A 22,355-nucleotide genomic window follows, 5' to 3' on the forward strand; every position below is an offset into this window, starting at 1 on the left:
TGGAAATTGCAGTGGCTGGAGACTAGGCACCTGCGTGGTGATCTGATTGAAGTGTAAGGCCTTGAATGGGTTGAGCCTGCTGAATTCTAATGGGATCCTTCCACTCGTTCAGATTACGAACTTAAGGGGGCATAAATTCAAATTAAGAAAAGACAGACGTAGAATAGATGTGCGGAAATTTGCTTTTAGCCAGTGGGCGGTTAATTGCTGGAACAGACTTCCATCTGTCGTTGTGGAAGTTGATAGGTTGAATAAATTTAAGGAGGAACTGGACAGGCATTAGGAGGGAATGGTGTGATTTTTTTTTTTTTTTGGCTGATGCTGCATAAGCTCAGACACTTGCTTTCTTGCATCACATGCCACTACTACTACTACCTCCTTTGTAACTTGGTTACAGATGAACTTATATCTATCATAGACTTCTGTGTCACATGTTTATTTATATGTATCCCATGCATTTTTATTCTCTGCCATTTGTCTCATTAGTTCATCTGACATCCGTTTGGGCCTAAACCTTAAACAATATTTCTTAGTTGGTGTGTAAAACCTAGTAGTTTCCAAGATAAGTTCTTTGAATGATTCCCATTTTGAATTTGCTGTTGGTAACATCATCAGTTGGTCCCACTGTATAGAATTGAAATACTGTCTCAGACCATCGTAGTCGCCTTTACGAAAGCAAAAACTCTTCCCTTTACCCCTGATGCCCACTGTGATCACTGCCACCTAGTGGTTCCTTTATCTGCAGATTCTTAATGCATGAAGAATCACTACTGATAATCAAATCCAGAGTATTACTCCCTCTAATTACCTCCCGAACATGCTGATGTAGAAAACAATCATCCAACAAATCCACAAAAGCCTTGCTAGTGTGTGAGTGACCAACACCGCAAATACCAGTCAATATCTGGGAAATTAAAATCTCCCATTATAAGACTCTCTGATTTACTGGCCCACTCTCTTTTCATGTACAGTTTCTTATTATACTCCTCAGAGTCATTAGGCCTATAGCACACTGCTACTCTCAATTTTGATCTCCCAATGCTTATGTCACACCAAACTGACTTGACACTGCACTGTTCAGCGATGTCGACTGGCTTCACTTCCTTGGATTTTATGTGTTTCTTAACTAATAGCATAACCCCTCCTCCCTTCCTATCCTGTCTATCCTTTCTGTACACATTTACTCCCCAAATTCCAGTTCTGCTTTCCTTATATTTGTGTGAAACCACGTCTCTGATATCCCAACAATATCCGCCTTTGATGCTTTGAGCAATACCTCAAATTCATCAAATTTGAGGTATTGCTCAAATTACCAAACTCCTAGCATTGGTGTACATGCAAGTATACATACACCTGTTTCTATTCTTAGTCCTTGCAGTACAAGTTTACTTGTACTGCAAGGACTCCCAGCAGTCTCTGAAATATCCTGCATCTTGTTTTCCAAGCTTCTGCTCATTCCAATAGAAGCAGTGGAAGAATCATTTTCACCTCTGCTAGTGGCTGCTCTTAATCTATTAGTCGTTGTATCCCCCCCAATCTAGCAGTTTTCCGACCCACCTAACACTGCCTCGATAGCATCAGAAAATATTCTTGCACCCCTTCTATTTAAGTGTATCACATCCCTGTAGAAGCAGTCTCTCCTGTTAACAAGTATAGGTATTTCCTGATGCTTTTATCCAAGGTCTATATTCTGGTTTGTTTTTGAGTTTTTCTTGGCTCTATTTTTCTTCTACAAGTTTTGATACTTTGTTTGCAAATTTCTTTCTATGTTAGTATTAGCATTAGTAAAGGCTCATGATGCAAGAAAGCAAGCTTATGCATCATCAGCCAAAAAAAAAAACTTTCAATTTCACCCATCCACTCACTCCAAATGTTTGTTTAGTTCTGCCTTGATCTATTTAAGCTATCAACTTCTACAACGACAGATGGAAGTTTGTTCCAACAATCAACCAGTCACTAGCTAAAGCAAACTTCTGTACATCTATCCTACAACTGTCTTTCCCCAATTTGAATTCATGCCCTCTCAGACGATTATTCTGAGCAAGAGGAAGAATCCCATCAGCATTGAGTATGCTCAAACCATTCAAGGTTTTATACACCTCATTGAGATTACCTCGCAGGTGCCTGGTCTCCATACACTGTAATTTGCAATACTTAAGCCTTTCTTCGTAAGTGCACCTTGTACTTGTCAACATTAAACTTTCATTGCCATTTGTCACCTTATCTGCCTAATTTTTTTAGATCTTGCAGTAGCTTACTCTGATTACTCTGGAAACTTAAACATCACGCCTGATATATCTTCATCAATAATCATTAATAAATATAGAAAACAACAGTGGGCACAGCACTGATCCCTGGGAGACTCCATTAATAATGTTATTGCATGATTAGGAAGAGGACGAATTTTTCATGGTTGAGAAGATGAAAGAAGGTATTTGTTGACATTAGTCTTGCATGTCTGTCGATTGTAATTTTCAGGAAATGCATGTGAAGTGAAGAGGAAGAAAATTTGGTTCTGAAGTTGGACAGTAAGCGGATGTTCACTGATTGTGGCATGTGTTCAGACTGGTTTGGAAGAGAGAGAGAGAGAGAGAGAGAGCGGGATTTATAGAAGTGAACTCAGAAGAACAGTGCCCATGGAAGTATCTATAGAAAAGGCATGCAGTAGAAACAGAACATCTACGAGATAGAGAATGAAGGGACTCGGTTAGAGATAGGTCATTAATTAACCTCTTCTGAATTGAGTCTGGAAGCCTGAGAGAGGTTTTAGGAGCACTGCCCCAGATATTGGGACAATATTTAATGGTAGGATGGATTTGAGATTTCTACAGTGTTCAGTTGCTTAGAAGAAATGTAATGCTGAGAGCAAAGGGGAAAATCAGTTTTTTGTGTTTATGCCAAGAGAGAGTAAAAGTCATAGTAATCCCTAATAGATATACACTGTGCTGCCACTTTATTAGGTACATCCCTGCTGTGCACACAAATGGTTTGTCCCACAATGTTGCAAGTCACATGACCACAGTTGTGGATATAAATGCAGCAGAACAACCTTTGTAGTATCAGTTAAGCCAGTGGGTTTTTCAACCGGGGTGCCATGGCACCCTAGGGTGCCACAACAACATACTTGGGGTGCCATGTAATTTTGGTTTAAGTTACTTAAAGTTATTTTTATTATTATTATTATTATTATTATTTTGAAATTTATATATTTATTTCATTATAAAAGGGTACAATATCCATTGTACCTTATCTTTTTAATTTTGTGGTGATCTATAATTGATCTTTATTTAGTATCTCTATATAAAGAATAAAATTAATATATAGGTATATATTAAAAGGTCGAAAACCACTGTGTTAGGTATTTCTTTTGGCCTAGGGATGCCGTGAAAAAATTACTGGGAACCAAGAAAGGTTGGGAACCTCTGAGTTAAGCGTACAAACCATAGCAAGAATGGGAAAAGGAGCGATCTAACGGACTTCGAATGTGACATGGTAATAGGTGCAAGATGTGCTGGACAAAGCATCTCTGAAACGGCAGTTCTCCTGACCTTTTTCATGCACTACAGTTTCAAGGATGTATCGAGAATGGTGCAACAAACAAACAGAAAACATCCTCTCAACGGCACTCCTGTGGAAGAAAATCACTTGTTGATGAGAGAGGTCAGAGGAGGATGGCTAGAATTGTGCAAGAAAACAGATGGGCCACAATGTCACACATCATGTCAGAATACAACCTTGGTGCTCAGAACAAAATATCGCAATGGATCACTAGTCACACTTTGTTGCTAATGGGCTACAACAGCCGACGGCCACATTGCATACCTTTGTTATCAATGAAGAACAAGAGAGCACGCCTCCTGTGGGCACAGCAACACCAGCACTGGACTATCAAGGATTGGAAAACAGTTGTTTGGTCTGACGAGTCGAAGTTCCTGATGCATCATGTTGCTGGAAGGCTCAGAATTTGGCAAAAACAACATGAATCCCTGGACCCGTCATGTCTGATACTACTGTGCAAGGTGGTGGGGGCAGTGTTATGGTGTGGGGTATGTTTTCTTGGCATACATTGAGTCCATCGATACCCATAGATTCATGTCTGAATGCCACATCGTACCTAAACATCGTTGCTGACCAATGCATCCGTTCATGTTGACAGTTTATCTTCAGTCAGATGGTTACTTCCAGCAGGATAATGCACCAGTGCATAAAGCCCAAATCACTATGGAATGGTTCCAGGAAAATGGCAATGACTTTTGTTTGCTGCAGTGGCTGCTCAGTCCGCGGATCTCAATCCTGTTGAACATCTTTGGGATGAGCTGGAAAGGGCTGTTCACTGCAGGCCTACACCTCCTGGCGCCCCCGTAGCCAGGTGGGCAGGAGCAGCAGTGCGTAGCACATGCTTCTTGATTAGACTGGGGTTCAAGCCCGTGACCACCAAATACGGAGGATGTGGAAAGGTCAGGGAATGACCACCGCATATCTCCGGAGCAATATGGTCTTAGTTGCTAATGCTCCTAAAAACCAAATAACAACACCAACAGCCTACACCTCCGTCAAATCTCAAGGAACTGCGTGACACACTCATGTCTGCATAGTACTCCATTCCTGCACAATGTTTTCAGCATCTTGTTCAATTCATGCCTAGATGAATTCAGACTGTTTTTAAGGCTAAAGGAGGCTCAACATGCTACTAGGTAGGTGTACTTAAGAAAGTGGCAACACAGTGTATATGAACTTGTCTAGAAATCTGAGTGAGGTTGAAGATAAGTATAGGAGCAGAAAAATTATTTTTGTGAGATATAAGACCAAACTGAGTTTTAGAGGAATTGACATTAACTAAGTTACTTTGCCATACTGCAGAATTACTTGGAGATCAGCATTTAAGGAATTGGTAGTGGATATTTGAGAAGTTGAAGCTGTTTGTGTAGGGCAGGGTTTCTCAAACTAAAAGGTGAAATGCAATGTGTTATCATTCGCAAAACTATGGATCGTAGTTCCAGTTAATGGAAAAATGGCTAATATACAAGAGGAAAAGAGTGGGAGAAAGAACCGAACCTTGTGGAACATCAGCATTGGTGGAGAAAGTAGAAGACACAGAGCTATCTACTATCACTTGTAGTGAATGGTCAGAGAGAAAGCTGGATACTCTCAAATACAAAAAACAGTTGACAAACCATAAGATGGAAGCTTATTTAAAAGAACTTTATGCCAAACATGATCAAAAGCCTTTGAAATTTCAAGAGCAAATGCTTGAGTTTTGCCAAACTTTTCCATTGAGTTTGTCCTTAAATGGGTAATGTAAGCCACTGTATCACCAGTGGATTTACACTGGTGGTATAGTGGCTGGTAATATACTGGTGAATCCATTTTGGCAATTGTTGATCAGATGGATGATTTCTAGATAGTTAGTGGTTTGTGGTTAATGGATTTCTCCTTTTATTTAGAAAAAGTAGAAGGAAGTGCAATATGACGATAATTTGATGGGAGGGATTTATCACCCTTCTTAGGCACTGTCTAGATATGAGCAAATTTTCAAGCAAAAGGAAAAACACAGTAGAACAAGAAAGTGAAAAAAGGAGACACAAAACAGGAGTAAGCTCACGAGCACAGGTTTTGAGAACAAATGGAGAAATACCGTCAGGACCTGGTGGTTTCTTGGCATGAAGGCTGCTGAAAATTCTTCTGATATACTTTTAATTGAAGACTACAGGAGGCATTGGATTATGTGTACTGGAAATGGTAGGAAGTGGTTTACCAATATCATCAATACAAGATTTAGAAGAAATGTAGGATGCTACAGTCAGCTTTATCTTTAGCTGAGGCAGCATTCGATTCACTGGGTTTTAAGAGAGGTGGGAGTAAAGATGGGTAAAAGTTGCTGCTAATAATAGCTTTTGCAAGAGACCATAATTCTTGATTAAATAAATAAATAAATCCTTTAGACAAGAAGCAAATGTTCTACTCTTAGCCGTTTGAAAAATAGTTTGGCATGATTTATAACTGCTTTAATTGTTGCGAGCTTTGGTGTAGGCAGAAATGAACCTGGAAATTTGGATGCAAGCTGACTGCGATGTGCAATGTTCTTATCTTGAACAGCCTTAGCACATTTATTGGAAAAACAAGATTTAGATAAAGGAAGGGATTTTAAGGTGGAGTGTGGAATAAATGATTTCATCCCTGCATGAATAATTTCACTAATACAATCAGAACAAACATCACAACATTTAAAAGAGTAAACCAGTCAAGGAAAGAAGAATAGTAATAGCAATAGCTATAGTGCTGCAAGGAAGCCACAGGCTTTTGCTGCATTGGTTGAAAAAAGAAAACCGAGTAGATGGAAAATACAAATTATTTGCTTTCTTATTCACATATCCAGTTGACTTTTGAATTTATTCAAACTGTTAGCCTCAACTATCTGCAACGGCAACCTGTTTCATCAGTCAGTGACTCACTGGCTAGTCTAAACCTGTAATTTGAATGTAGTTCTGGAATTCTTTATAACAGCGTCCACTAGTTCTGGAATTCTTTATAACAGGGAAAATTTTGCCTTCATTCATTTTACTAACCCCTCTCAGAGCCTTATAAACTTCAGTCACGTCAACCTTGAGGTGTCTGGTTGCCAAGCCCACATAATCGATGTCTTTCCTATCAAGAAGCTCAATGTCTTTTTTTCAAATGAGATCTCCATACTTGAACACGGTATTCCAGATGTGGTCTTACAATTGCATTGTACAATTGGACTATGACCTCCCTATCTCTACAGGATAACATTTGATAAATCATTGATAGGACACCATGGGCTTTCCAGGCTGCCTGATTACACTTCTCAGAAAATTCATATCTGCCTGAATTATACTATTTTTCTTCTACTATTTTTAAATCTTGCAAATCATTCCATTTTGCATTCTTATAATGCCACACAACACCAGCTTGAGAATGGCCATGAGAGAAAGATGTCATTGGAGAAGCGACTATCGCTAAGTTGTGATATGAAGGGCCTAGAGATTTCTCACCTCAGCTGTGTACTTGGAAAGGTTGTTTGTGAGAAAAAAATTGAGTGTTTTCTACATGGTGAGGATTGTTGGTATTCTGGTAGGCAAATAAACAGTCTGCGTGAGGTCATTAGTAATTTTGCAAAAGCCTGAGTATCTCACCCAGCTGGGTCTCTGTGACTAGAAAACGGATGCCAGCTAGAGTTGTCAGTATTAAAATTACCAAGGAAAGTTACCTTACTATTAGAAAAGTTGGAGAAAGTCAAATTGTAAAGAAAGGGCAAGTCAAAGCCTTCCAAATGATTAGTGAATTTAGGAGATTGATAGAAGCTACAGAGGAATTTTTCACAATAGTGTAGAGTAATCCTAAGCCAGAGGAGATTCCAAATTACTAAATCTCTGACAGGGAATATCAGAGTGGACATATGCACTTTCTCTTCAAAGATACCACCTTGGAAGTGATATGAATCATATAGCAAATAATGACAACTGAGATGTGCAGTGGTTGAATCAACTGATAATTGGGATTCTGTTAAAAAAAAAGTAAGTGTGACTTGGCAGACTGCAAGTGGAAATGGATATCATTGAGATGAAACAAGATCACTTATATTTTTGAAATGAACAAGAAATATTTGGGAGGTTTAGATCTTTTCATAGATAAGTTTGTTCTATTAGTTTGACTATTCGTGATGTATTAGTATGAAAAGGTGGGGAGGACTTGTTATATGAAGTTAAATTTTTGGATATGGTGTACAGCATAAATATACCCATCTCCTTGTCATAACATGGCCTTGACATACTTCTTGACATGGCGTGGCCTCTGCATTACACGTCTTGGTTTCCTCCACTCACCATCTGGAAGGGTAGGGGCAGTGAGATTATACATTATCTGATCTGGATGTTACAAATAGGGTCATCCAGGTGGACTTTCCATTGGCTGGTCTGTGAACACCGTCTTAGAGCTGTACTCTCAAAATGTAAGGAACATTGGATCTTGTCTTGATGTCTTTTGATGTTATGATGGGCATCATGGCAGATGGAAAAGATGGGAGATTTCCAGAGCTTTTCTCTGAAGACTAAACATGGGTTTCACCACTTTAATCCTCCAATAAGCAAGGTGGTGGTATTGCACTGGTTGATGAGAGTCATCTACCACTTAGTATTGCCTGGTAACACAGAGGGATGGCATTTCTCTGTGTGGTGTGGACGCTACAACTCAACACCTGCTTATGTTATTTCACACCTCCAATGTACTGGTGCCATATTTTGGGACTTTCACATGGCACTGTGGGTTATACCCAGGTTTACTAACAGTCCCACCATCATGAAGGTCAAGCATTGGATTTGGTTGTTGCAGAATGACTGGACTTCACCGAAATTCAGTCCACTTGTCCAGTTTGTCAGCATTTTAGACTCACAAGTAGTAGGCTCAACTTGATTCCCCAAGTGAATGTCTGTGGCTGCCTCAAGGACCAAATGCACATTTAGTAATAATGTTGATTTTCTTCCTTTCATACTAATACATCACGAATAGTCGAACTAATAGAACTAACTTATCTATAAAAAGATCTAAACCTCCCAAATATTCCTCATTCATTTCACAAATATAAGTTATTGTGGTAAACTATCCACACATGTAGCGGGAATTTTCAGGGTTATTCAGACAGCTCTTTGCTTCCACTTTAACAATTTAAAAATAAAATGCTAAACAAAACAAGAAACAAACAATATGCAAAAGATACACAGATAAACTGTGCATGTACTCACACTGCAATTGTCTTTCTGTTACTGAAAGATAGAGGTTGGAGGTATTGAGCATGTTAGCCCTCTCAATATTACTATCATCTATGTATGCACACATATAAATTATTATTTTGCAGGTAATACAACAGATCAGTCATATCTATTTGCCTAAATTGTTGTAAGATATATATATTATGGATAAACACAATAGCCTGTATATGTAGAAATTGTGACAAGGTGTGAAAATTTAAGAATTATTTTATTAAATGTCATCATCATTTTGTCAGGTAGTAGGCCTAGTGGCCTGTTAGGGTTTCCAGCCCTCTCTTGGTTGGTCTTCCTGGCATTCTTTTTCCTCTAAGGATGTATCAGGGAATCTGATGAGGTATGCTGGTTTTGTCTAGTCTTCTTACGTGTTGTAGCCATTTCTCTGTACTTTTGGATGTATTCAGTTGGGTGTCATTTTTAGTCTATCTAGTATGTCCTTTTTTTTTATGTTGCCTAACAATGCAAATTCTGCAGTTTTTCTCATAAATTTTATTTCAGCTTGAAGTGGTTCGGCATTCATCTTGTTTTTTGATTTCCAGACTTCACTTCTGTATATGAGTATTGGTCTGGCTAGCGTCATGTGCTTTTATACCACCACTTTGCTTATTGGAGGCTTGAAGTGGTGAAACCCATGTTTAGTCTCTAGGGCAAAGTTTCCGGCATTTCCCCCCCCCCCATACTTATCCTTAAATTTAAAGATATTTAAAGCAGTTTTCTTGTTCAATAATTGTATTACCAATGAAAATTTTGCTTCAGACGGGATCTTTTCCTTAAAAAGCCATAATTTTTATTTTTGCAGTTGAATTCCCATGTTAAATTTTTTGCAGTAATATAAAGATGAGTTACAATACTCAATACACTATCTAAATATTTAGATAGTGTATTGAGTATTGTTCAGCTTATAATTTATGAAATGTATGCATAAAATTTCACTGCAGACAGCTGATACATTAGTGGAGGTAAAATCACATTGGCCACTGTCATAAAATAATAGAAAAAGTTAAAATACATTTTGATATGATTTTCAAAAAAAAGTGTTTAAGATATGGACATTAGGAGGTTGCAGTGAACTCGAAAAATGCTGTATTATGGAAGTTTGGATTAGGTGTGTCTTACTACACTTAATTTGCCATAAAAAATTTTTTGAACACCTTGATTATTATATTTCATAAGAAAATAAAATGTTAAAGACTTCTTGCAGGTGCATAGGCTATAGCTTTTAGAGCTGTTACATAGGGCCTTTGTATAAAACGTTTGATTTTTAACTGCAACTATCATATTGGGCTGTTTCACAAGTTTTTTTTTTTTTTTCCCCTAGTTTAACTGCTTCAAATTTGGAAAAGGACCTTCCTTCGTCATCACTTCAAATGTGGAATATGCAAGATAAAGTCGAATTTATAATACTGGTGGACTGCAGTTCTTCCATTTTAACACATGGCAGTGCTTTACATTCACTTCACGATGCACTTTGTAAGGTATTGTTTATAAATATGTATTTGTTGTCGCATTACTATTAATTGCAGTGTATATTATTTATCTTATCACAGTGAAATTTTATTGTTGGATGTTTTAGTTTATTTTTAGATTAATTAAAAAAAAATTTTAAGATCCACAGAAAAGCTGAGCAACTAAATTTATCTTATATTATGGATATTTCAGTTTCACATGTGTAATTTGAGTTGTCTGGATTATTTTCAAGTATATTGCTGATGATAAGCGTTTTATTTAACCTGACAAGACACTCTGATTCTCTTCCTTCTGTTATTGTTATTTAGTATTAGTAGTGGCAAATGATGCAACGAAGCAAGCTTATATAGCATCAGCCAAATGAAAAAGAAACTTTCCACATCACATGTCCATAATTTGTCTAATTGTTCCTGGAATTTATTCAAAGTACCCTCTTCCACAACAACAACAACAACAGATGAAAGTTTGTTCCAGCAATCATCTATCCGCTTGCTGAAGGCAAACTTTAGCATTAGTAGAGGCATATGATGCAAGAAGCAAACTTATTCAGCATCAGCCAAAAAAAAAAAAAAAAAAACCACTACTCCCATTTCACCCCTCCGTTCGTTCGAAATACCTGTCCAGCTGAGCCTTAAATTTGTTTAGGCTATCAACTTCAACAACAAGCGATGGGAGTCTATTCCACAAACCAACTGCCCGCTGGCTAAAGGCAAATTTCCGCACATCTATCCCACATCCGTCCTTCCTCAATTTGAATTTATGCCCTCTCAGGTGATTATTCTGAGCAAGAGGAAGAATCCCATCAGCATTGAGCATGCTCAAGCCATTCAAAGCCTTATACACCTCTATCAGATCACCTCGCCGATGCCTAGTCTCCAGGCTCTGTAATTTGCAAAACTTAAGCCTTTCTTCGTAAGAGCAACCCTTTGTTCCATTCACTAATCTTGTTGCCCTTCTCTGTATTCGTTCCAGCAGCTCTACATCCTTCTTGAAATGAGGTCTCCAGACCTGTATACAGTACTCAAGGTGTGGCCTGACCAATGCCTTATACAAGGGAATAATCACATCCCTGTCCGTGCTAGAAAAGTTCCTGTATATCATTGACAAGACACCATGAGCTACTCTTGCAGCTTGTCTGCACTGTTCAGAGAACTTCATACCTGCCTGCACAATTACCCCCAGGTCCTTTTCATTCTCTACCACTGTCAGCGTAGTACCACAGAGTTGATACGTTGATCTGGGATTACTGTTTCCCATATGTAGTACTTTACATTTGTCAATGTTAAACTTCATTTGCCACCTCTCAGCCCATCTGCTCAACCTTTCCAGATCCTGTTGCAGCAGCATAGTATCAGTAGTATCCTTAACAACCCTGCCAACCTTGGTATCGTCTGCAAACTTGGACATTAAGCCTGATACACCATCATCAATATCATTTATAAATACAGAACACAACAATGGACCCAACACTGAACCCTGAGGAACTCCACTAATAACATTAGTCCACGTTGAGCAGTGTCCATTGATTACCACTCTCTGTCTTCTGCCACTCAACCATCCCTTTATCCATAGCAGCAATTTGCCTCCAATGCCACACTTCTCCAATTTGTGCAGCAGTCTTCCATGTGCAACAGAATCAAAAGCCTTTCTAAGATCCAAATATATAATATCAAAGTTATTCCCTGCATCCAGTTCTTTTGTGACTACATCATAGTATCCAATCAAATTGGTCAAACAAGACCTGCCCTTAACAAAACCATGCTGTGTCTGAGCTATAACTGAATTCTTGTCCAGATGATCCTGCAGTGCTTCTTTAACCAGTGCCACCATTAATTTTCCTGGAACCGAAGTTAAACTAACAGGTCTATAATTACTTGTGTCAGCCTTTGATCCTCCTTTGTGAATTGGGGTTACATTTGCACATCTCCAGTCCATGGGTACCTCCCCTGAGTCCAAAGAAGCTCTCATAATTATGGCTAAGGGTTTGCTTACTTCCTTTGCTGCCTCCTTTAATATAACTGGATAGATCCCATCCACCCCGGGTGCCTTTTTTATGTTTATTCTCAACAATTTCTCCTCCACTTTCCTCTCAGTTATTAGAAAATAATCTAGCTCACTGCCAATGTTTACTTCACCTACGACATTCCCCTTCCTGAATAACTCCTCATGTGTGAATGTAGATGCAAAATACTTGTTTAGATTGTTAGCCACCTGAGCTGGATCCTCAACTGTTGAACCATCAACACCCAGTGGACCAATCTGATTCATCCCTTTCCTTCTTGAGTTTAAATAGGTAAAGAACTCTTTTCTGGTTTTTTTTGCGTCCTTTGCCAAGGATTTCTCATAATCTGCCTTTGCCTGCCTAATCTCCTTTGTGACTTGGTTACAGACCAACTTATATCTATCATAGGCTTCCATGTCACCCATTAATTTGTATGTATCCCATGCATTTTTTTTCTCTGCCATATGTCTCATAGTTCATCTGACAACCATTTAGGCCTGAACCTTGAACAATATTTCTTGGTTGGTATGTAAAGCCTGGTAGTTCCTTGAATGCTTCCCATTTTGAATTTGCTGTTGGTAACATCATCAGTTGGTCCCACTGTATAGAATTTAAATACTGTCTCAGACCATCATTGTCGCCTTTACGAAAGCAAAAACCCTTCCCTTTACCTCTGATGGTAGTTACCTCCTTGAGTAAATCCCACTTCAGCACACTGTGATCACTGCCACTCAGTGGTTCCTTTATCTCCAGATTCCTAATGCATGAAGAATCACTACTGATAATTAGATCAAGAGTATTACTCCCTCTAGTTGCCTCCCGAACATGCTGGTGTAGAAAACAATCATCCAATAAATCCACAAAAGCCTTGCTAGTGTGTGTGTGACCAACCCACAAATTCCAGTCAATATCTGGGAAATTAAAATCCCCCATTATAAGACTCTCTGATTTACTTGCCCATTCTATTTCCCTGCACAGTATCTTATTATACTCTTTAGAGTCATTAGGCCTATAGCACACTGCTACTCTCAATTTTGATTTACCTATGCTTATGTCACACCAAACTGACTCGACACTGCCCTGTCCATCAATGTCGACTGACTTCACTTCCTTGGATTTTATGTGTTTTTTAACTAATAGCATAACCCCTCCTCCCCTCCTGTCCTGTTTATCCTTTCTATACACATTGTACTCCCCAAATTCCAGTTCTGCATTCCTTATATCTGTGTGACACCATGTCTCTGATATCCCAACAATATCTGCCTTTGATGTTTTGAGCAATACCTCAAATTCATCAAATTTATTTACTAAACTCCTAGCATTGGTGTACACGCAAGTATACATTCACCTGTTTCTATTCTTAACTACCCTAACACAACCCATGTGTTTACTTGTACCGCAATGACTTCCAGCAGTCTCTGAAATATCCTGCATCTTGTTTTTCAGGCTTCTGCTCATTCCAATAGAAGCAGTGCAAGAATCTCTTTCACCTCTGCCAGTGGCTACTGTTAATCCATTAGTCTTTGTCTCCCCCCAAGCTAGCAGTTTTCCGACCCACCTAACACTGCCTCGATAGCATCAGCAATATTCTTGCACCCTTTCTATTTAAGTGTATCCCATCCCTGTAGAAGCAATCTCTCCTGTTAACAAGTACATTCCATGCTGAAAAAAATTCTACCCCTTGAGCCTTGCACAGTCTTTCCAGGGCCAAATTGATCGACAAGGCTCTCATCATATACTCCCTCCTATCGTGTCTGGGCAGAATTGCAGACACTTTCAAATTCAACCCTACTTCACGACTTTTTTTCAACAGTGACCTGTACTTGTTAAGTAATTCTGCTGGTCTCCTACTCTTAATATCATTAGTGCCAATGTGTACAACTGTATCACCTTTTGTGCCCTTAAAAGATGATATCTGCTGTACAACGTCATCAACCTTTGCCCCTGGCAGACGTACCCTGGTCCTGTTCCACCTATCCTTTTTACAAAGCATGTTCCCCGTTTCCCTGACAATAGAGTCACCAACAACTACTAGTTCCTGTGGGACCAGCGCATTCTGCCTTGGGGCTGCCCCTGTGTTGCAAGATGACCAAGTGCAAGCTCTGGCGATGATGTGGGCAGCTTAGAGCTTGATGGGCCCCTCAATTTATTTCCTTCGAGGACATCCACCCTGACCTTCATAGGCTCATATAGGCCATAACAACGCCGAGTTGTCGCCTAATTTCCCTTGTACTCCTTGCATCGTGCACACACAAGACATCCCCCAGGCAGTATCATGTCCCGTACCCGATTGCTCCGCAAACATCAAGCAAACAGTGCATCTTAAAAGGCTGTGATTCAGAGGGCAACTGCCCCCCCTCAGTTCTCCCCTGAGTCACAGCACTCCCATTAGCTTGAGCGCTTTGCTTTGCTGCTAGGTCAGAGTCATGATTCGATTTAAATGTCAATTAAATTACAATTGCAGATCAAAAATAAAACCTTAAACTAGTATCTTAACACAGTTATACCTAATACTATATTTATTTTTCAGTATCGAGTGTTATCTAAGAGTTCCCTTTATATAACTTCCGTATCAAGTATGTATTAATTATTTGTGACGTTTGTACTCTAAGTCGTTATATATATATAGTTAAAAGTACAATTTAATTGACAATGAAGTTTAACAAGATTAATAGATCTACTGATTAATTGACAATATTATATTATGCACTATACTATACAAAGCTAATGCTATCGAATTCCGGATATGCTGTATCGCGTTTCAGTAACGAGTGTTATCTACGAAATCCCTTTGTATAACTTCCATATCAAGTTATGTATTAATTATTTATTTTTACTAATTATTTATGTTCCGTAACCTAAGTGGTTATATGTATAGTTAAAAGTACAATTTAATTGCCAATGAAGTTCGACAAGATTAATAGATTTTACTGATTAATTTTCACGTAACAATGGCGGCTGTTTATGAACGGTAAACACGTGGATTTGATACCCTTTCCGATACTAAGTAATACATACAAATCTCTATCTAAGTTACTTTAACTTTAAGTACCGTAAATAGGAATATAAAGCTACTCTAGAAATAAGTTAATATGTCAATTTAAACTAATAAAGCAGAAAATAAATCAGAAAAAACTTCTCTGTTCCAAGAGCGGCAGAAAGGCACGTCCGCACAGGAAACTCTCGTCCTCAAACTCAACTTCCGCATATCTTGGTCAAGACATCAAAGGCGGATATTGTTGGGATAGCAGAGATGTGGTATCACACAGATATAAGGAATGCGGAACTGGAATTTGGGGAGTACAATGTGTACAGAAAGGATAGACAGGATAGAAAGGGAGGAGGTGTTATGCTGTTAATTAAGAAAAACATAAAATCAAAAGAAGTGCACCCAGTTGATATAGATGAACAGTGCACTGTTGAGTCAGTTTGGTGTGACATAAGCACTGCGAAAGCAAAAATAAGAGTAGGAGTGTGTTATAGGCCTAATGACTCGAATGAGTACAATGAACAATTATACAGAGAAATAGAGTGGGCCATTAAATCAGAATGTCTTATAATGGGGGATTTTAATTTCCCAGATATTGACTGGAACTTGTGGGTTGGTCACTCACACACTGGTCAGACTTTTGTGAATTTATTGGATGATTGTTTTCTGCAGCAACATGTTCGAGAGGCAACCAGAGAGAGAGAGAGAGAGAGAGAGAGAGAGAGAGAGAGAGAGAGAGAGAGAGAGAGAGAGTAATACTCTTGATCTGGTTATCAGCAATGATCATTCGTGTATTAAGAATTTGCAGATATCGCAATGAATTTGCAATGATATTGATGAAGGTATATCAGGCTTAGTGTCAAAGTTTGCAGATGTTACAAAAGTTGGCAGGGTTGTTAATGACAGTAATGGCAGTGTGCTACTGCAACAGGATCTAGATAAATTGGGCAGATGGGCTAAGAAGTGGCAACTGAAGTTTAACCTTGACAAATGCAAAATACTGCATATGGGTAGAAGTAACCCCAGAGAAACGTACCAACTGTGTGGTACTACACTTAAGGTGGTAGAAAATGAAAAAGACCTGGGAGTAATTGTGCAGGCAGATATGAAGTTTTCTGAGCAATGCAGACAGGCTGCCAGGGCAGGTTATGGAGTTTTGTCAATGATATATAGGAATTTTGCTAGCAGGGAAAAGGAGGTGATTATCCCTCTGTATAAGGCAATGGTTAGGCCACGCCTTGAGTACGGTGTACAGGTCTGGAGGCCTCATTTTAGGAAGGATGTATATTTGCTTGATCGTGTACAGAGAAGGTCAACAAGAGTGGTGAGGGGAATGAAGGGATCCTCTTTAGCATTAGCATTAGTAGAGGCATTTGATGCAAGAAAGCAAGCTTATGCAGCATCAGCCAAAAAAAAAAAAAAAAAAAACCCACTTCCACTTCACCCCTCTGTTCGTTCAAAATTCCTGTTCAGAACTTAAGCCTCTCTTACCAAGAGAGGCTTAAGTTCTGAAAATTGCAGTGGCTGGAGATCACCTGCGCAGTGATCTGATTGAGGTGTATAAGGCCTTGAATGGATTGAGCACGCTGATTTCTGAGGGGATCCCTCTACTTGTTCAGATTACGAATCTAAGGGGGCATAAATTCAAATTAAGAAAAGATAGATGTAGAATAGATGTGCGGAAATTTGCCTTTAGCCAGTGGGTGGTTAATTGCTGGAACGAACTTCCATTTGTCGTTGTGTAAGTTGATAGGTTGAATAAATTTGAGAAACTGGACAGGCATTTGAAGGGAGTGGTGTGATTTTTTTTTTTTTTTTTTTTTTTTTTTGGCTGATGCTGCATAAGCTCATACACTTGCTTTCTTGCATCACATGCCACTACTACTACTACATTGTAGATAGCAGATATCATCTTTTAAGGGCACAAAAGAGTAAAATATCTACAGGGCAATGTTGCCAAAAAGTTGTGAGTTAGGGTTGAATGTGAAAGTGTCTACAATTCTGCCAGACAGGATAGGAGGGAGTATATGATGATAGCCTTGTCAATCAATTCGGCCCTGGAGAGATTGTGCAATGGTCAAGGAGTAGAATTTTTTTCAGCCTGATCTGTGCTTGTTAACAGGAGAGATTGCTTCTACAGGGATGGGATACACTTAAATAGAAAGGGTGCAAGAATATTTGCTGATGCTATCGAGGTAGTGTTAGGTGGGTCGGAAAACTGCTAGCTTGGGGAGGTACACAGACTAAAAGGTTAATGGTGGCTGCAGGCAGAGGCAAAAGTGATTCTTGCATTGCTTCAATTAGAATGAGCAGCAGCCATTCTAAGAAATTCGGAAAGCAAGGCAATGGAGATTTCCAGGACTGCTGGGAGTCATAGTGGAACAAATAAGTACATGGGCTGTGTTAGGGTAACTAAGAGTAGACACAGGTGCACGTATACTTGCATGTACAAAAATGCTAGGAGTATAGTTAATAAATTTGATGAGCTTGAAGTGCTAGTCAAGTCATCAAAGGCAGATATTGTTGGGATATCAGAGACGTGGTGTCAAACAGACATAAGGTGTGCAGAGTTGGAATGTGGGGAGTACAATATGTACAGAAAGGAGAGCCAAGACAGGAAGGGAGGAGGGTTATGCTGTTAGTTAAGAAACACATCAAATCAAAGGAGTGCATCCAATTGACGATGGACAATGCAGTGTTGAGTCTGTTTGGTGTGTTATAGGCCTAATGAATCTGATGAGTATATTGAGTAGTTGTGCAGAGAAATAGAGTGGGCCAGTAAATCAGAATGTCTTATAAGGGGGATTTTAAGATGGGGGATTATTCCAGATATTGACTAAAACTTGTGAGTTTGTCACTCACACACTAGGAAGACTTTTGTGTATATATTAGATGACTGTTTTCTACAGTAGCATGTTTTACTCCCTTTGGTTGCCTCGAGAGGCAACCAGAGGGAGTAATACTGTTGATCTGATTATCAGCAGTGATTATTCATGCATTAAAAATTTACAGATAAAGGAACCACTTGGTGACAGTGATCACAATATACTGATGCGGGAATTACTTAAAGATGTAACTACCATCGAGGCTAATGGAAAGGGATTTTGCTTTCGTAATGGTGACTACAGGGGTCTCAGTTTTTAAATTCTCTACAGTGCGATCAACTAATGATGACAACGTTGAATTCTAAATGGTTAGCTTTCAGAGACTTAATTTTGAAGGCTACTAGCCTTTTCATTCCATTAAAGAAATACTGCTCAAGGTTTAGGCCTAAATGGATGCCAGATAAAATAATGAGGCTCGTGGCAGAGAAGAAAAATGTATGGGATGCATGTAAAGTATCAGATGATACAGAAACCTATGTCAGATATAAACTAGTTTGTAATCAAGTCACAAAGGAGGTTAGCCAGGTGAAGCCAGATTACGAGTAATCCTTGGCAAAGAATGCAAAGAAAAACAGCAAAGAGTTCTTTACTTATGTAAAATCTAGAAGAAAAGGGATGAATCAGATTGGACCACTTAACATAGATCGGTTGACTATTCATGATCATGCTAAGGTAGCAGAGAAATTGAATGCGTCTTTTGCATCTACATTCACACATGGGAAGTTATTCAATGAGAGGAGTGCCAGAAGTTTATCAAATTCTAACAGGAATCGAAGTGATTTTGTAATAACTGAGAGCAAAGTGGAGGAGAAATTGTTGAATATTTAAACACAAAAAAAGGTACCTTGTGTGGATGAGATCTATCTAATTAGCATTAGCAGAGGCATAAGATGCAAGAAAGCAAGCTTATGCAGGATCCTCCATTTGTTCCAAATGGAGGGTTGAAATGGAATGGTTTAAGGCTGTCCAGCTCAGCGTTCAATTTATTTAGGCTATTACCTTCCACAACAAAAGATGGAAGCCTGTTCCACCAATAAACTACTCACTGGCTAAAGGTAAATTTATGCACATCTATTCTACAATTAACTTTTCTCAATTTGAAACTGTGCCCCTTTGGGTTCTTAGTCTGAGCAAGAGGAAGAATCCCATCAGCATTCAGCTTGCTCAACCCATTCAAGGCCTTATACACCTCAATCAAATCATCTCAAAGGTGCCTACTCTCCAGGTGCTGCAATTTGCAGAATTTAAGCCTTTCTTGTTAAGAGCACCCCTTTGTTACCCCTCACCAATCTTGTTGACCTTCTTTGTACTCGTTCTAGCTACTCTATATCCTTCCTAAAATGAGGCCGCCAGACCTGTACACAGTACTCTAGGTGCGGCCTGACTATTGCCTTGTATAACGGGATAATCACCTCCCTGTCCCTCATAGCAAAATTCCTATATATCATTGACAAAACTCCATGACCTGCCCTGGCAGCCCATCTGCACTGCTCATTGAACTTCATATTTGAATGCACAGTTAGCCCCCATGTCTTTTTCGCTTTCCTCTTCCCTGAGTGCAGTACCACACAGTTGGTACGTTACTCATCGATTAATGCTACCCATATGTAGTACTTTGCATTTGTCAATGTTAAACTTCAGTTGCCACTTCTCAGCCCATTTTCCCAACTTATATAGATCCATTTGAGCAACATACTCTCTTTACTGTCATTAACAACCCTGTCAACCTTTGTATCATCTGTAGAAAAGGTTTTCTACAGATGATACCTTTGTTTTCTGTAGAAAAGGCATTCAGTAGAAACAGTATGTCCCTGAGACAACGAGTGGAGAGACTCTGTTAGAGATGAGTCATTAATTAACCTAACTACCGTCTTCTGAATGGAATCTAGAAGCCTGAGAGAGGTTTTGAGGTCACTGCCCGAGATGTGGGAACAATATTCCATGGTAGGGCGAATTCGCGATTTGTACAGAGTGAATGGCTGGTTAGAAGAAAAGTAATGCCGAGAATGAAAGAGAAAACCAAGTTTTTTAGACGTGCAATATTTGCAATGTGCTTGTGCCAAGATAGATTAGAAGTCAGGGTAATTCCCAAAAGAGATATATCACCTTGCATAGAAATTGGGGTGTCGGTAAAGATAACCATAGGATCAGAAGAATCCTTTTTTGTGAGATATAAGACAAGACTGAATTTTAGAAGGATTGAAATCAACTAAGTTGCCTTTGCTTACTAGAGAATTACCAGGAGATTGGCATTTAAGGAATTGGTAGCAGATTTTCAAGAAGTTGAAGCTGATAGAGCAGGGCAAGGTTTCTCAAAATTGAAAGTGGAATGCAATGTGCTATCATCAGCAAAACTATGGATAGGATTTCCAGTCAATGGAAGAAGGTCATTAATATACAAGAGGAAAAGAGTGGGGGGAAACAATTGAATCTTGGGGGACACTAGCATTAGTGGAGAAATTAGAACACAGAGAGCCATCTACCCTTACCCTCAGTGAGCAATCAGAGAGAAAATTGGATAACCAATTACAAAAAACAGTTGGCAAACCATAAGATGGAAGCTTGTTTAGAAGACCTTTATGCCAAACACGATCGAAAACCTTTGAGTTGTCAAGAACAACTTTTTCTTTTTTTTTAGGACCGTTAGCAACTAAGGCCATATTGCTCCGGGGATATGCGGTTGTCATTCCCTGACCTTTCTGCATCCTCTGTATTTGGTGGTCACAGGCTCGAAATAGTAGAAGTAGTAGTAGTAGTGGCATGTGATGCAAGAAAGCAAGTGTATGAGCTTATGCAGCATCAGCCAAAAAAAAAAAAAAAATCAGACCATTGCCTCCAAATGCCTGTCCAGTTCCTCCTTAAATTTATTCAACCTATCAACTTCCACAACGACAGATGGAAGTTTGTTACAGCAATTAACCACCCGCTGGCTAAAGGCAAATTTCCGCACATCTATTCTACATCTGTCTTTTCTTAATTTGAATTTATGCTCCCTTAGGTTCGTAATCTGAACAAGTGAAAGGATCCCATCAGAATTCAGCATGCTCAACCCATTCAAGGCCTAATCCGGTCTAATCAAGAAGCGTGTGCTATGCACTGCCGCTCCTGCCCACCTGGCTACGGAGCCGCCTTCAAGAACAACTGCTTGTGTTTCACCAAACCTTTCCATTGAATTTGTCCATAAATGTCCCCATAATATCACCAGTGGATTGACACTACCAGAATTCAAACTGGCAATCGTTGATCAGATGGAAGGTTTCTAGGTAGTTTAAGAGTTGGCAGTTAATTGATTTCTCCATTACTTTAGAAAGAGTAGAAGTAATGCAATGGGATGATAATTGGATATGAGCAAATTTTACTAGTCACTAGCCATTTTATGTTTAATCTGAGGAATATTCAGTATATTTTGGATTTTAGTTTTTAACCAGCCGTTCTAATGGATAAATTTTAGAAGAAGAAAAACATATTTAACAAATTTAATGATATTTAAGGTATAGTTAAATTTTACCAAATAAGGCACCTCAGCAGTTTCTTGGGCACTAGCAAGAGCGAGGCAGTTGTTTTTACAATGGCATTTGACCATGAGTCTGTCTGTGTCATCTTTTAGTAGTTTTGCTACTCCTTTGTGTTTCCCAGTCATGACTGCTCCATCAGATTCTAGACCCATCAATTTTGAAATTTTCAAAACTATATTGCCAAATATTACAATAATTTTGTTAGTTATAGTTTCAGCTTTTGACATCAATGATATTACAAGTTGATATAAAACTAACACTAATATCTTTAAGTTGACAAACGTATTTCATCGATATGATAAGCTGCTTCAAAACTGAGATGTCTGTCGTTTCATCACACAGAACACTGAAATAATCTGCGAATGCACATTTTTTAGTATTTCGCATCTAATTTCTAATTTCTGAAGCTAAAATGTCAAGCAATGTCTTGCATTATTCTTTCCAACATGTAATATGCATTCTTTCCAATATCAAGATGCTTTAATTATGAACAACCCATAACCTTACAATGTTCAAGCAATTTTTTGCACAATGTAGTGTGTGGTAGTTAATTTTTTGCTAACCAATACATAGATCTTAAAGCTCTCAGAAAAGCATCTCTTCAATTTATTCAAAATTCTCTCTTCTCTTTTCTTTTCTTTTCTTTATTCTTTATTCTCTCTTCAATTTATTCAAAACTGAAATTGATCATTCAATTTATCTTAACCCATATTC

General features: G+C 38.8%; 1 protein-coding gene across 1 annotated transcript in view; it reads left to right on the plus strand.

Moving 5' to 3' along the window:
- Positions 1-22,355, plus strand: part of LOC150081141 (ubiquitin carboxyl-terminal hydrolase 8-like) — a 581,739-nt gene that overhangs the window by 155,386 nt on the left and 403,998 nt on the right. The window contains exon 7 of the mRNA XM_090381373.1: positions 10,102-10,258. Coding sequence (XP_090237499.1) covers positions 10,102-10,258 — 157 coding nt within the window. The remainder of the gene's footprint in view (positions 1-10,101; positions 10,259-22,355) is intronic.

This window comes from Mastigoproctus giganteus, chromosome 9, assembly GCF_048544385.1.
Source record: "Mastigoproctus giganteus isolate SK-2022 chromosome 9, ASM4854438v1, whole genome shotgun sequence".
NCBI classification, from domain to species: domain Eukaryota; kingdom Metazoa; phylum Arthropoda; class Arachnida; order Uropygi; family Thelyphonidae; genus Mastigoproctus; species Mastigoproctus giganteus.